Below are 13585 nucleotides of genomic sequence, written 5' to 3' on the forward strand. Positions count from 1 at the left end.
TTTTTGTGTACTATTTGGTGGTCTGTGTGTTTTTTGACACTTGGCGATGCAATTTGTCTATGGTAAGTTGTGGTGCTGTGCCTTGCTGAGGCCTTGCTTGCTGAAAAAGAAACCGAAATAGCAAAGATTTTGTTTTTACATTTGTGTCTAAACTTGAATTGGTGCTGATTTTATTTATCCAATATAACAATACCCGTTTATATGATTTTGGAATCATGAATCATTGCATAAATACAGCCACTTCATAGCAATCACAACATTGCCAATGGCTTGAGGCTCACAGGACACCAAACACAAACATTGAAACCGCTAAAGCATCCAGTAACGGGTTTTATTGGAGCCATGAACAAAATGGCAATAGGGAACGGCTCCGCAGAGAATGGCATGAACGGCGACGACGAGCGAGCGTCCGCGGGGAGCTACTGCAAGGACTACATCCGCGGGCTGTGCGCGCGCGACGCCTGCCGCTACCTGCACGACCTGCCGCCCAGGCACCTGCTCAAGGAGATGTTCCGCTTCTGCCACGACTTCCAGAACAAGGGCTGCTACCGGAACAACTGCAAGTTCATCCACAGCTCGCGCGAGGACGAGGATCAGTTCTACTGCACGGGGCAGTTCCCGCGCGACGTGCGCAGCGTGCCCGTGTGCCAGGCCTTCCTGCGCCAGGCCTGCGCCAGCCCCGACTGCAAGTACTTCCACCCGCCCGACCTGCCCGCCAGCGACACCCTCCCGGACATGAACGTCCCACCGCCCCCCTTCTCACGACCCCCACCGCACATCAGAGATGATGATTCTCCTCCAGAAGCTAAGTTTAGAAGGTACACCTACGAAGATAATGTAATTGAACTCAATGGCCTCCCGCCTCTCCCCCCATGCTCCAACTGTGACTCCCTCAACCATAAAGTGAAATTATTACATGACAACATCAGTGTCCTGTTGAAGAAAGTTGCAGACTTAACAGAGAAGAATCAGCAGCTGACATCTATGAATGAGTTCTTACTGGAGCAAACCACATCCATGAGAAGTGAACAGTCTTGTGTAATAACATCCCGGCATGGCACATCAGCCCCTGTATCCCTTGCCACTGTGAGTATGACCCCAGTGGTCAGTTTGGCTGGAGCTCTGCCAACGCTAGTGCCGGCCAATGGTGCTACCAACCTAACTCTAGCCCCAGCCGCATCTCGGGCTCAAATAATTCCTACTCCACAAATACTTACAGTGAGCACTACACAACAGTTAATGGGTAATTCTGGGACCCTCATAGTGACCAGTGCAGGTGCTCAGCAGTTAATGCAAGTGAGTGACTCAGGGAACCTGATGGGAGGAGGTCAGACTGTGGTGGCAGTGACACCGGCGCAGTTGACGCTGGCTCCGCCGGGGCAGCAGCTCATGAGCAGCGGGCCGCAGACCACGGTGGTGCAGCAGCAGTTGGTGCAGCCGCACCAGCACCCGGCGCCGCAGTTCACGCAGCAGCAGCACCTGCAGCAGTCCGCGCAGCACCTGGCGGCTCAGCAGTCTGCCCAGCACTTGGCGGTGCAGCAGTCCGCGCAGCACCTGGCGGACCTGCAGTCCTCGCAGCACCTGGCGCAGTCGCAGCAGCTGGTGCACCAGACCTCCACGCAGCAGATCACCATCTCCAGCACCAGCCAGCCCCTGCAGCTGCCCAACTCGCAGGCGCAGACCATTACCTTCCCAATCATATCTCAGAGCATTTTGCCTCATTAAATTGAATTTTAGTTGTGTGACAATGATAAATACTTGCATTAGTTGAGAATGTTGATCTTGCTAATTTATGTGATATTACTGGATAATTAATGGTAGCTTGCTCTTAATGAATGTTATTAATTTATGATAGTTCAAGCAGGGACATTGATCATTTTACGAGTATGTAATGTGTAAGGCAAAGTCCCTATGCAAGTATTGTATACGATAATGTATGTAATAATGATACCATGAGCCTGATTTAAAATGTTATCATTATAACAGTAATTTAAGTTATGCACTAAGTAGTAATTACTATAGGTATTTTTTTAGAATAAAATAATCAGCTATGACTAATTTATACACTTTTATTTGTTATATATTACTTTTACAAGTCTCTCCTTTACAAGGGTTTATATGTAACATTCTCTCTAACATAACAATCATTCCTTTTATAGCGCAACATCTTTCCGTGCACCCCCACCACAAAGTTCCCCCTCTTGTCGAACGCTACCGCTGATGCGCTCCCGGGAATATGATCAACCTTAATAATTTGCCTGCTCTTATTTATGTAAAACAAATTGTGGCTGGCAACAAACACCAAGTCCTTATAAAACGTTATTTGAGCGACTCCGCTATACTTCACTTCTCCCATGAAGGTACACCGTGAAGGTTGAAGAGAGAATGAAGGCAACATGAATAGTACTCCTTTTTTGATGTAATAGAAATTGTTTTTGTCATCTATAGCCAGTTCGCTGAAGCCTTGTAGTAGGTTGTAGGGTATTTTCTTCACGCCATCCAGGATGTAAAGTTGTTCGTATCCGTTAAAGCTTTCGGTTACATACTTGTTGCCATCCTTGTCTATGAAGATCATGTCTACCTTCAGTCCGGGGCTGGAGTCGAGCTCGGCTCTATGTGAGGCGTAGTTGTACTTGTAGATGCCCCGTGCGGTGCCGAAGTATACGTCTGAGTATAACTTGTCCACTGCTACGGAGTAACTGCGGCCGGGTGGCAACCCTGGGTGTAAGGTTGAACATGAGGTATGATGAAGAGAGGATAACAATATCTAAAGAAGATGGGATAGAGTACAGAGCAATGGATAAGTATGTACTTAGTCTGGGACTGAGAAATCTGACCCCTAAAGTAGCATTATCAGTGTGAGAGCGCTCAGGTTTCTGTTGTCCAGTAAGGGCGTCCGTTGAGCCATTTTGGATATGTTCCTTGTTTGCGGCCATAAATTAAATAGAAACTTACCTTGTACTTTCACAGGCATATCTGCGTTAGCTTCCAGGATATACACATCGAATACGACGCCCTTGTCGCCGCGTCCCCTCGCCACGTAGAACAAGTTGCCGAAGATGTCATAGTGAGCGTCGACTGGCGTGGCGTCCCCAATGTCGATGGCTCGAGACATGTTGTAATGGTCATTCTCAATCTTCACTCGATAGTGGCAGACATCGTGAGGAATATCAAAACCATTACAACCCCAAAGAGTTAGAACGATTCCCAATATGATTAACTTCATTTCAAATGCAACCGTCGTCTTCGATTTTCAAAATACAACTGCCAGTCTAGGATCTAACGCTGTTGTTTTGAAGATTTATCTAAAAATACTTATGCGGTGTTAGCGCACTTTTAACAGCTGTAAGATAAGTAAAGTAGCGTCGTTAGACTATAACGACGCATTGACTATTGTAGGTACTATAACTTGCAATAAATAGTTCCTCTATCCCACTGTAAGAGTAGTCAATTATCGTTAGCAGGTCACTGGAAGGAGATAATGCTAGGGAAAAATATGTGTGTGATTCAGTCTTAATAATTTATTATTCAAATCAGTAAAATTTTATTGTAATAACATAATACTAGGTATATTATATGCTTAAGTATTTATAGATTCAATACATTGTAAATAAATAGTCGCAGATACTTAGTATCTACTAAAGGTACATTTACATTATTATTTTAGTCATCATCAGTTGATTGCAGTGCACTGCTGAAGGCACTCTAGCTTAACAAAAACGAACGAGAGTAGTTCGTTTTGAGTAAGAAAAGAGCCTGTTTTACGAGATCTCCGATGCACTTTTTTGCAGAAGCATTTTCCAGACGCTGTTGCAGATCTTAAGACCTCCTACATACTTATGAGGTATAATAAAATAAGTACTAATGCTATTGTACAAAATTATATGCTAGAATATTCGGGCTCATTATTTTCAAGAAATATGTTTAATAGTCTATAGTAGCCCTTAATCTTCCCCTGCTGGACATAGGCCTTGCTCAGGAGCTCTACTCTGTACTAGACTAGACTTACATTAACATAAATTACACTGCTTAGCAATTAATCACATGCATAATCGCCTTATAATAATTTAATTACATTATTGTGGTGTTCAATATTTGTACATGATTGTTATGATCTATATCCTATACTAAGGGCAATATAAAGGTGCATTCGTCTCAAGATCGGCCATTGACACTTCATAAATTACTGGAATCGCAATATCCGATAAGTACAATCCATGGAAAATTAGTGGGTAGATTAGGTAGTTCTCTACGAGAAGGTTTTCATCCATGAAATTATCCATTTATTTTTCATATACCTATTCCTTCCGTTGTCACTACCTACTATATTGTGTTTGTCCATGTCCGGCTGTTGACAATAATTGTTAGGTACCATTTCGGTCATATTTCGCGAAGCGCAGTACAAAGTGCTATACAATCGTTTGGGCTGTCTTATTAATTCCTTGACAGTGTAACTCATCTCATATACTTCCTTTTTATGTCAGTAGATGTGTGTATTCCTCTCATCACTGGCTATTGACAATAGTATTACCATTTTTGTCATCTTTCTTCATACAACATGTTGTAAAAGTGGTATACTAAGCCGAAAGGGGTTACTCAGCTCATTCTGAACAACTTTTATTTATTACTAGCTGTTCCCGCGAGCTTCGTTTCGCCATAAAAAGTTTTCCCGTGGGAATTCCGGGTTAAAAAATAGCCTATGTTCTTTCCCAGGGTCTAGACCATATCTATACCAAATTTCATTCAAATCTGTTTAGTAGTTTTTGCGTGAAAGAGTAACAGACAGACACAGTTACTTTCGCATTTATAATATTAGTTAGGATACCTACAACACAATCTGTTGTGATCTCATTCCTTCCCTGTCATTACTGCATGTGTTCGTCCATATCAGGGTGCTGCTGCTCCATTTGGCACAGTAGGTAGGCGGGCAGGCGGCCGGAGCGGTCGCTCTTGATCTTGTGCACCTTCCAGCGGTGGCCTTGCAGGATCTTCCTGCGAGGGAGGTGGTGGGTTAGAAGTTTGTGGGTAGTTTGGGATGTAGGCTTAAGGTTTGTGCTAATGAAATGGTGTAATAGGGTCACTCAGTGAACCTTGGCTAAGGGTACTCTCAATCAAGTTACCACTGGAAAAAATAGAGGCTTGGACTTCTTGTATTGGTTGCTTTCGACTAAATAGCTGCTTTTCACTGTTACTTTAGATACCCTGCAATTAAACGCTGGAACAAGCAGCCTCAGCCATAACTTACTTTGTATTAAACGAGACCTCTCATAGCAGATATCGCTCTCCTCACCTAAATAGCCGCTTTTCGCGGTAGCTTTAACTATGCTCCAACTAAATAATGTCAATAATAGTAGTAAACTCACTTGGTGTTGAACTTCTTGTAGCAGAGGTCGCACTCGACGGTGCCCTGACGCAGGTGTATGTCGCGCACGTGCCGCTTCATGTCGTGTTGGTACGAGAACATCTTCTCACAATGACACTTAGTAGTAGCATTATACCTGGCTTATCCAGACTGCTACGGCTAAAATATTAGCATTTTGTGGTGGTTTTAAGTTCGCCGCAAGCTAATGCTGGAACAAGCTGCCTTCGCCATAACTTACTTGGTATTAAACGAAACTTTTTGTAGCCGATATCGCACTCTTCATCTAAATAGAAGCTTTTCGCAGAGCTTTAAGTATGCTGCTACTAAATAGTGTCAATAAAAGTATTGAACTCACTTGGTGTTGAACTTCTTGTAGCAGAGGTCGCACTCGACGGTGCCCTGGCGCAGGTGTATGTCGCGCACGTGCCGCTTCATGTCGTGCTGGTACGAGAACATCTTCTCGCAGTACGTGCACTGCAAGTTCTGGCGCCATTATTATGTTATTTACTTCTTGTTTGGTTAGTTATAGTAGAGGTAGGAAAAAGGGGCAAATTTTGTAACATGGCAATCTCAGGTTCCTTTATTTACTTCGTTTGAATTGATTTACTAGCTATATGGTTACAGCGAGATAGTGATAGTCAGCATGATTCTGTCCGCTATTATCATATTGTTTCTTGATTCACAGACGTTATAGTAACTAACAAGATAAAAGATGGTCTTGTTCTGGCCTAATTTAGAATAGAATAGAATAGAATAGAATACTACTTTATTGACTAAAAATAACACAAATAACAATTTATACAGTGGAGTTAAAGCAATAGGCGGCCTTATCGCTAAAAGCGATCTCTTCCAGGCAACCTTTGGGTGGAGGAATGACTTAAAGAATAAGGTGGGAAGGTGTACAAATATAGTAGTAAACATTCACAATTTTTATAATAAATACTTAAATACATACATACAAGATATACAAAAAGGCAGAGGAAATAGTTATCTAGATTTATATTATATATACTTAGGTACTATTGCAAGATAGATAATGTTCGTTTACCTGATTTTTGAATGCTATAATTGTCTTGGCAAAACGGATATTTAGTGGTAATGCATTCCACAGTCTTATAGCAGTAACAGTAAATGAGTTGCTGTAAAACTCAGTAGTATGCGATGGGAAATTCAATAGACGCATTTGTGAGGAGAATTTACCACACGACAAGTTCTGGTTCTTAAGTATTTTACTTCTAACAAATTAGTATTTTCAATAAATGATTCTATAAACAGACAGGATGTAGTTTCATAATTCAGACAAACAATACTAATAGTAACATTTACCTTAAACGGCCTCGACGTGCTATGCACATGCCGCATATGCTTGGCCAAGTTGCTCGACGTAGTAGTAGCTTTGGGACACTGGGTACACTTGAATGGTTTGTCGACGAGGTGCGAGCGCTTGTGTACTTTGAGCAGGTCGATGGTGCGGCCCTGGTAGGGACACACGTCGCATTTGAACGGGAATATGTTGTCGTGTGTGCTCCTGGGAAGGGGAATTGGTGATAGATATTTGTGGTATATAATAGTTAATTATTCATTGCAATGAAACAAATGACAGTGTAATTCAATGTGGCGGTTTATACAGAATTTGAACATGGAGTAAGGGCACGAGACATAAACATCACTGACAAACACACATAATATACTAACAAATTTTCAAAATCCACTATTACGAATATCACATTCACACACTTCAAATTCCCCCTATGGCATAAATCATAATAATTAAGGTTCCAGTAAGGTTTTACATTATCTAAAACTCAGGTGTAATACTTCTATCCGCTGATAAGAAATTGACGTGATTGTAACGTGGATCGAGGAACTGGTAATTCAATAGAATCTAACTTTCAAAATCCACACTTACGAATATCACACTCACGTGTGCACAAGTACGAATCCACCCAATTCTTACAAACATTACACTCGAATACTCACATGTGCACGAGCAGGCTGGCCTTAGACTTGGCGGTCTTGCCGCAGGTGTCGCACAGGAAGCGCTTCTTGCCCACACCGGGGCCGGGCTCGGGCGGCGCCTTGTCCTGCTTGATGAACCGCGCCTTGCACTTGGGCAGGTGCTTGTTGTAGGATGGCTGCGGGAGAAAGTGTGGTCAGAGAAGAGTTATACTCGCACATAACGAAACTTGTTCTTTCATGTGAGACTACTATTTACAGTAATTACATAATTCATTATAATCCGATTAAAACATCTTCTTTTAAACTTCTCTCCCTAAACTCTGGTGAGTTTTTACAAATTTTGCTTTAGCCATTTATGTCCATATATTTAATGACCTCTTTGTAGTTGTTTGTTTGCCATTGATTATCATAAACATTAATCCTTTTATCTAATATAAGGCTTTTAGAATCATCTTCAACTCTGGGTTAACCTTTTCAAAAATTTTCACCTCTTTCCTGTTTACATACCAAATTGTTAAAGTCCTTGCAGCAAGCAGCGCAGCCCCACAGCGCAGAGTCACTGAACACGGGCGACGGCACCTGGTACGAGTCATCACTGCCTCGCGCGGCGTCGTCACTGGCTCGCGCGGCGTCCTCACCAGAGCTGTCACCGCCGCCGCCGTCGAGAGTAGAGTCCAGCGGCAGGAAGGGATCGTCTGGAGGGTCTAGGAAGTCTGGTATCTCTGGAAGAGATGGGAAATAATACTATATTTATAAGCATCGCGAAAATAGAGAGCTGATGATTAGCTGAATCTTCATATTTTGCTTATGATTCTGACAAATACTTGATTTTCAGCATGTTGTAAGAATTGTTTGTAACAAACTCGTAACAAAATGCAATGAAACTTTATGAAGCTAACCTTGAATTATAGGACTGTTTCTTTGAAGTAAAGGATAATAGCTGAATTGCGAATCCATATCCATATCTCTCTAAGCCTATAGTTAAGAGTTACAAACCTGTTTTAACTCTCACAGATTCTTCGTGGGCCTCATGGAAAGCTTTATCACTCCGCTGGCACATGTCTCTGAACAGGATGCACCCGTGCAGCAAGTCGTAGCAACTCTGACACATGAACTTTGTTAACTTATCAGATTCTTGAATCTGAAACGAAAAATATGTTTTTTTATTATTATCATTGTGGTAATTAGGTTTGGAAATATAAATTACTTTATTGAAATCACAACAAAGGCTACCAATATATTCAACTGATTTAATTTAAGAGAATGATAATAAACCACAACTACCATTTTAAACTCTCTCTTCCATCCTAAGGTTGTTCTGGTAGAGATTGCTATAAGCAATACGCCTTTTTGTACTGTTTTTATTTTTAATTTTATTTTGCATTTTTTTTCTGTTATTGGTTCAAATAAAGAGTATTGTATTGTATAATTTTATTACTCACCAGGACACCAGAAAAGTGTAGAATTTCATCAGCAAGATGTGGCTCTAAGTGGTTGTTGAATATTGGAATGTCTGCGGTGGACTGACTGCACACTCGGCACGACTCAGTACCAGATCTGTACGAAAAAACTCTGAAATATAAAGGGTTTTTCAATTGGCGCGGGTAGATTTTGGCGGCCCGTGGCGGCCATCTTGTTTTGGTGACAATTGTCAAATCTTTTGCTTATTATTCAGTTGCTTATGCCAAATCACCATGGCAGGTTACACAATTGAACAGCGCGTACAAATGATAAAACTTTATTATCAAAATAAGTGTTAGTGCAAACGTTGCGTGCATTGCGCCCATTTTACGGTAGACGTGGTGGCCCTTCACAGTCAACTCTTCAGCGTTTGGTGGCCAAATTTGAAACAACCGGTTCGTTAATCGATCAACCCACACCTGTACGTTCAAGAAACACAAGATCAGCCGAGAACATCGCGGCGGTCCGTCAAAGTGTACAGCAGAACCCGAGGCAGTCGATCTATGCGGAAAAGTCATTGAAAATTGGACCACTCGGATCCGTGCCACTGTGAGAAGCCGAGGCGGGCATTTGAATGATGTCATCTTCCATACTTAATGGCATATATGGGCCTTTTAAATAAATAAAAAAAAATGTTGATACCTCATACGCAGCTTCTTTAATTTCGTTTCAAAATCTACCCGCCCTTATTGAAAAACCCTTTACAAAATTTTTAGAATCAAATAAGCTCTAAGCTACCTTACATTTAGACGACTTTTTTGAGAGCTTAGTTGATGAAGAAAACATATTTGAAAACTTTGCATTGGAGTATTATAAAATACATGGCATGTAAACTGTATATTCAATAATACTGAACGAGAATCACTTACTTCTGTTTCTGCTTGGGCTGCTTAGTCTTTTTATCCGGTTTCTTTTTCTTTTTGCTTTTTTGTAATGCTTTACTTAATATCATTGATTTCAATAGTAATAAGGCAGCCATTCTTTATTTAGAACTGTAATATCTTGTTCATTTTGTTATAAAGTTTTGCAAGAACCAAGCAACCACAACAATTTCATGAAAATGGCGTCCTGTCTTGAGAAATGTCAGTGACAAATGACATACAGCGGTACAGTCCACAGATTATTCAGATGATACTAGAGATGTAACCGTTCTAAACCGATACTCCTTCCTTGCTGGAATCAATTATTCTGAGGATTTGGCACTCAGATGGTTCACATCCTAACTAATATTATAAATGCGAAAGTAACTGTGTCTGTCTGTCTGTCTATCTGTCTGTCTGTCTGTTACTCTTTCACGCCAAAACTACTGAACGGATTTGAATGAAATTTGGTATGCATACGGTCTGGACTAGTGGTGGGAAAAACGGCTATATTTTGATAACACGCTACAGACGCTATGTTACACATTTATAGCAGGTTATTTAATCCGCTAGGTTATAACGATATTGAAGAGCAAAAAAAAAATTGATGAAAAAAAAAATTGATGAAAAAACCAATGAACTTTCCTTCATACTTTACAGGCTTAGGACTGTCTATAATGGCACATCACTGTTTCCATAATGGCACATCACTGTTTCTCTTCATTTTTATGAATTATTGTCAAACGTTCTTTAATTGCAATAACTATTTACACAAAACACTTTAAAACCACAAAGTAATATCCTTTCAATGTTTCATCCACTTACGAAAACACACGTAAAGTAAAGATAGGTAAATTGTCCAGTCAAAGTTCAATCACACACAATCACAAAACATTTAAAATACGAAATTGTCCTCAGAACCAAATTGTCCGTTAGAAAGTACCTATTTACACTTACACAAACACTATTTATTTTCAATTTTACACTAAACCTAAATAAACACTAAACCTATTTTAATACGTTACTATTTAAACTATTTATTATTATGTATATTTACAAATATTTATTTACAGCACGCAAATGCAACAAAACAAACAACGCGATCGTAATTCGTAACGTTGCGCGAGGCACAATTAGCATAGCGGCCACCCGTGGCCGTTGCCAAATCGCGACTGCGGAGCTAATTTCAGCAGATAGCGGAGCGCTATTGCGTAGTGAAGCTTGCAGCTTCGCAGCGTCTCGCTCTCTCACACGCGAGTCGCGCGACGTTGCACCGTTGAGAGAGCGAGACGCTACAAAGCAAGTGAATATCGCCTGCGCGGTTATCGCGCGCCACGTCTCGAGTCGCGGCTGCGAGAAATAGCGGAGCCGCTCCGCTATTTCTAGCAGTAGCGTCGTGGCAACGGCCGCGGGCAGACGCTGTCCAATTTTGCGAGCTAAGATCGCGAGTGCGCGTCGCGTTACAATTATAGCAGCATTTGCGCGTTCATAAAGCGAATGCTATTCGTTGCGAGCAAATCACTTGCTATGTTTTTTAGCTATATGTTATATTAACCTCCACTAGTCTGGACCCTGGGAAAGAACATAACGTAACGGCACCAGTAATGGACAAGGACCCAGTAACTTATTTTGTCTAAAATAAGAGTATGCATAGTTTTACGAAAATTTAAACACCTTAGTTTCAAAGCCTAGACATCCCTCCTTGTTATATAAACAAGTTATTTATATCATCCATTTAGATTCAAAATTGTGAGGCAAAAAAAAACATTTGACGGGGGTTCACAAATGAAATAGAGATTTGTTAAGGAAATCGTCAAGGAGGTAAGTGTAGAATATTGTTGGTAATTTCGTTTTATTTTATTTTATTTTGAATAGCTTGATTTTATGCAAACTATACTGAATTACGCACATATTTTCAAAGGAATAGGACAGCTTACGTTTATGGAAATGATTTCAGAGGGGGGTGTTCATTACTGGTTTGCAAATTTTCAGTTAATCCAGTTATGGACACGTGTCGAAAATAATGTTTTAAGGTAATGTTGAGTTTTCTTATTTAATTATCTTTAGAATTTCATAATTACATTGGTAGTTTTTGTAAAACATTAATAAAATGAAGGATACCAGTGTTGTACAGGTGTCCATAATTGGGTGTCCATCACTGGATTTTTCATATTGTCCATGAAAAAGGTATATACGCCCAAGCAAATGGGAGATGCTATTATGGATGTACAAGATGGCCACTGCAGCCATGCTTATGGAGACACAAACATGTTCCCCCTAACATCTATTTCTAGTGTTCCAGAACAAGTATTGATCCAAGATGCACATGAAAATCCAAGTGTCTTCACGTGACCTGTTGTGGTTGTAGAAAAACAGGCTCACAGAAGCAGAATGAAATAAAATTAGTAATATGATAGTAGTAGTTAGACTTCTAAATATGTGAACCCACCAACCCGCAGTGAACCAGCATGGTGGGAAATGGTCCAAGCTTAGGAATGTAGTTTAGAGTAATTTAGACCTAGGGGCACAAGCACAAAGGTTTCATTCGAGAGAGCCAGGTGCAGGTACTTACAGCCCTATAGAGAATAGAAATAGAGAAATAGACAGTGATCGTGTGACAAATAGACCAGTGAAGCTTGGTAAGAATACCATGAGAATTTCAAAAGAAGAGGCTTTAGGAGGAGAAGGAATTAATAGGTAGAAAAAGGGCAGTGAGAGAAAAGATTCTGAAAAGAAAAGCTTGAATTAAAAGCATTCTGGCTGGTGTAAATGCAAGACCTGGATAACCCAGATGATATGATATGACGAGAGGATTGTGGGAACGGAAGAAGTTGAGACAAGAGTGTTGTTGCAGGAGATGGTGGCATTGACCTAGATGTGGGTGCCCGTACAGATACAAGGTTCATTTACATGTCTGCGATACATGTGGCAGTCAAAACAGCTCTCCATTACAGTGTAAGATATTTATCACCAAAGTTACAAAAGTCGGTACTGCTATTCGCTTGCGACACCTGGTAGACCACAAAAACAGATAGGTACACAGAAGCTTGAAGATTTTCAGGCCGCTCTAAATAGACCTGACGGCGCTCGATCGGGCGGAGATGCGGGAAGTTTAAATCACGTGGTCCGATGCCAAGCGGGCTGCTGTCAACAGTCTGGGATAGAAAACTGATTTATTTGCCCTCTGCCCCACTAGGAGGACAGGATTTATAATGTTATGAAATGTTAGTGTTTCTGTGAAACTTTTTTTTCAGAAAGGTAACACATTGATGGACACTAGATTAACGGTGAAATTCATAAAAACGCACAACATTTTTGTATGGGAGTTGAGTGTTGATTTGCTGGTGCACATGCCGGCACACTGCCTAGATGCAGTAAAGAAAACACGACGTCAATGACCGTTGTGTGCGTGTGAGTTCACACTTTTTTCTGTATGAAAACTTATTGCTGTGTGAAAAAAAGGTACTCTGGGTGCACTTATAACTTTGAAATCCTTCCAAAAAAAGCACAACAAGATGGTCTTCATACAAACTCTAGGTAAAACAGGACTGCATTGACCGTTGTTGAAATAATTAGAAAAAGAGCGGGGACTGCATTCGACGTTGTGATTTTTTTCTAAAAGTATGGTGGACGTCAAATGCAGTCAGTGTCCGTCAGTGGGGTAAATTAGCCGTCTTTGATGGTTCCCATAGTGTAACTAACGACCAATCCTGTTTGTTTAAACCATTATGATTACTAATCATCGTTACAATTATAATAATACAAGCATAAAATAATATTTTATACTTTTATCCAATAAAAAATCACTGTCCAACATTGGGTGTCCATTACTGGAGTTTGGGTGTCCATTACTGTGGTTTTAGGACATATTTTACAAATATGCAATTTACTGAAATACCAATAGTTTAAATCGAGCTAGTGTACATTCATCTTAAACGGCAAT

General features: G+C 40.8%; 3 protein-coding genes across 4 annotated transcripts; 1 reads left to right on the top strand and 2 right to left on the bottom strand.

Annotated features, from left to right (window-relative positions):
• Positions 1-3: 3 nt before the first annotated feature.
• LOC105388743 (zinc finger CCCH domain-containing protein 10-like) lies at positions 4-2058 on the top strand. The gene has a single exon (XM_011559699.3). It carries the CDS (start codon positions 343-345, stop codon positions 1723-1725), a length of 1383 nt encoding a protein of 460 aa, XP_011558001.3. The 5' UTR covers positions 4-342; the 3' UTR covers positions 1726-2058.
• On the bottom strand, positions 2050-3546 carry LOC105388744. The gene is made up of 2 exons (XM_011559701.3): positions 2956-3546; positions 2050-2718 (listed from the first exon to the last, which is right to left on the bottom strand). Exons 1-2 carry the CDS (start codon positions 3224-3226, stop codon positions 2105-2107), a joined length of 885 nt encoding a protein of 294 aa, XP_011558003.3. The 5' UTR covers positions 3227-3546; the 3' UTR covers positions 2050-2104.
• A 1195-nt stretch (positions 3547-4741) lies between these two features.
• Positions 4742-9912, bottom strand: LOC125488438 (zinc finger protein 26-like). Of its 2 annotated transcripts, none has more exons than XM_038109135.2 (8): positions 9652-9912; positions 8764-8893; positions 8318-8462; positions 7829-8043; positions 7343-7497; positions 6689-6890; positions 5718-5836; positions 4742-4992 (listed from the first exon to the last, which is right to left on the bottom strand). In XM_038109135.2, the coding sequence occupies exons 1-8, from the start codon at positions 9759-9761 to the stop codon at positions 4866-4868; spliced, it is 1203 nt and encodes a 400-aa protein (XP_037965063.2). In that variant the 5' UTR covers positions 9762-9912; the 3' UTR covers positions 4742-4865. The 2 variants fall into 2 exon arrangements, with proteins under 2 accessions (XP_037965063.2, XP_037965061.2); XM_038109133.2 differs by having other exon boundaries at positions 4744-4992; positions 5718-5845; positions 9652-9908.
• Positions 9913-13585: the final 3673 nt, after the last annotated feature.

This window comes from Plutella xylostella, chromosome 17, assembly GCF_932276165.1.
Source record: "Plutella xylostella chromosome 17, ilPluXylo3.1, whole genome shotgun sequence".
NCBI lineage: Eukaryota > Metazoa > Arthropoda > Insecta > Lepidoptera > Plutellidae > Plutella > Plutella xylostella.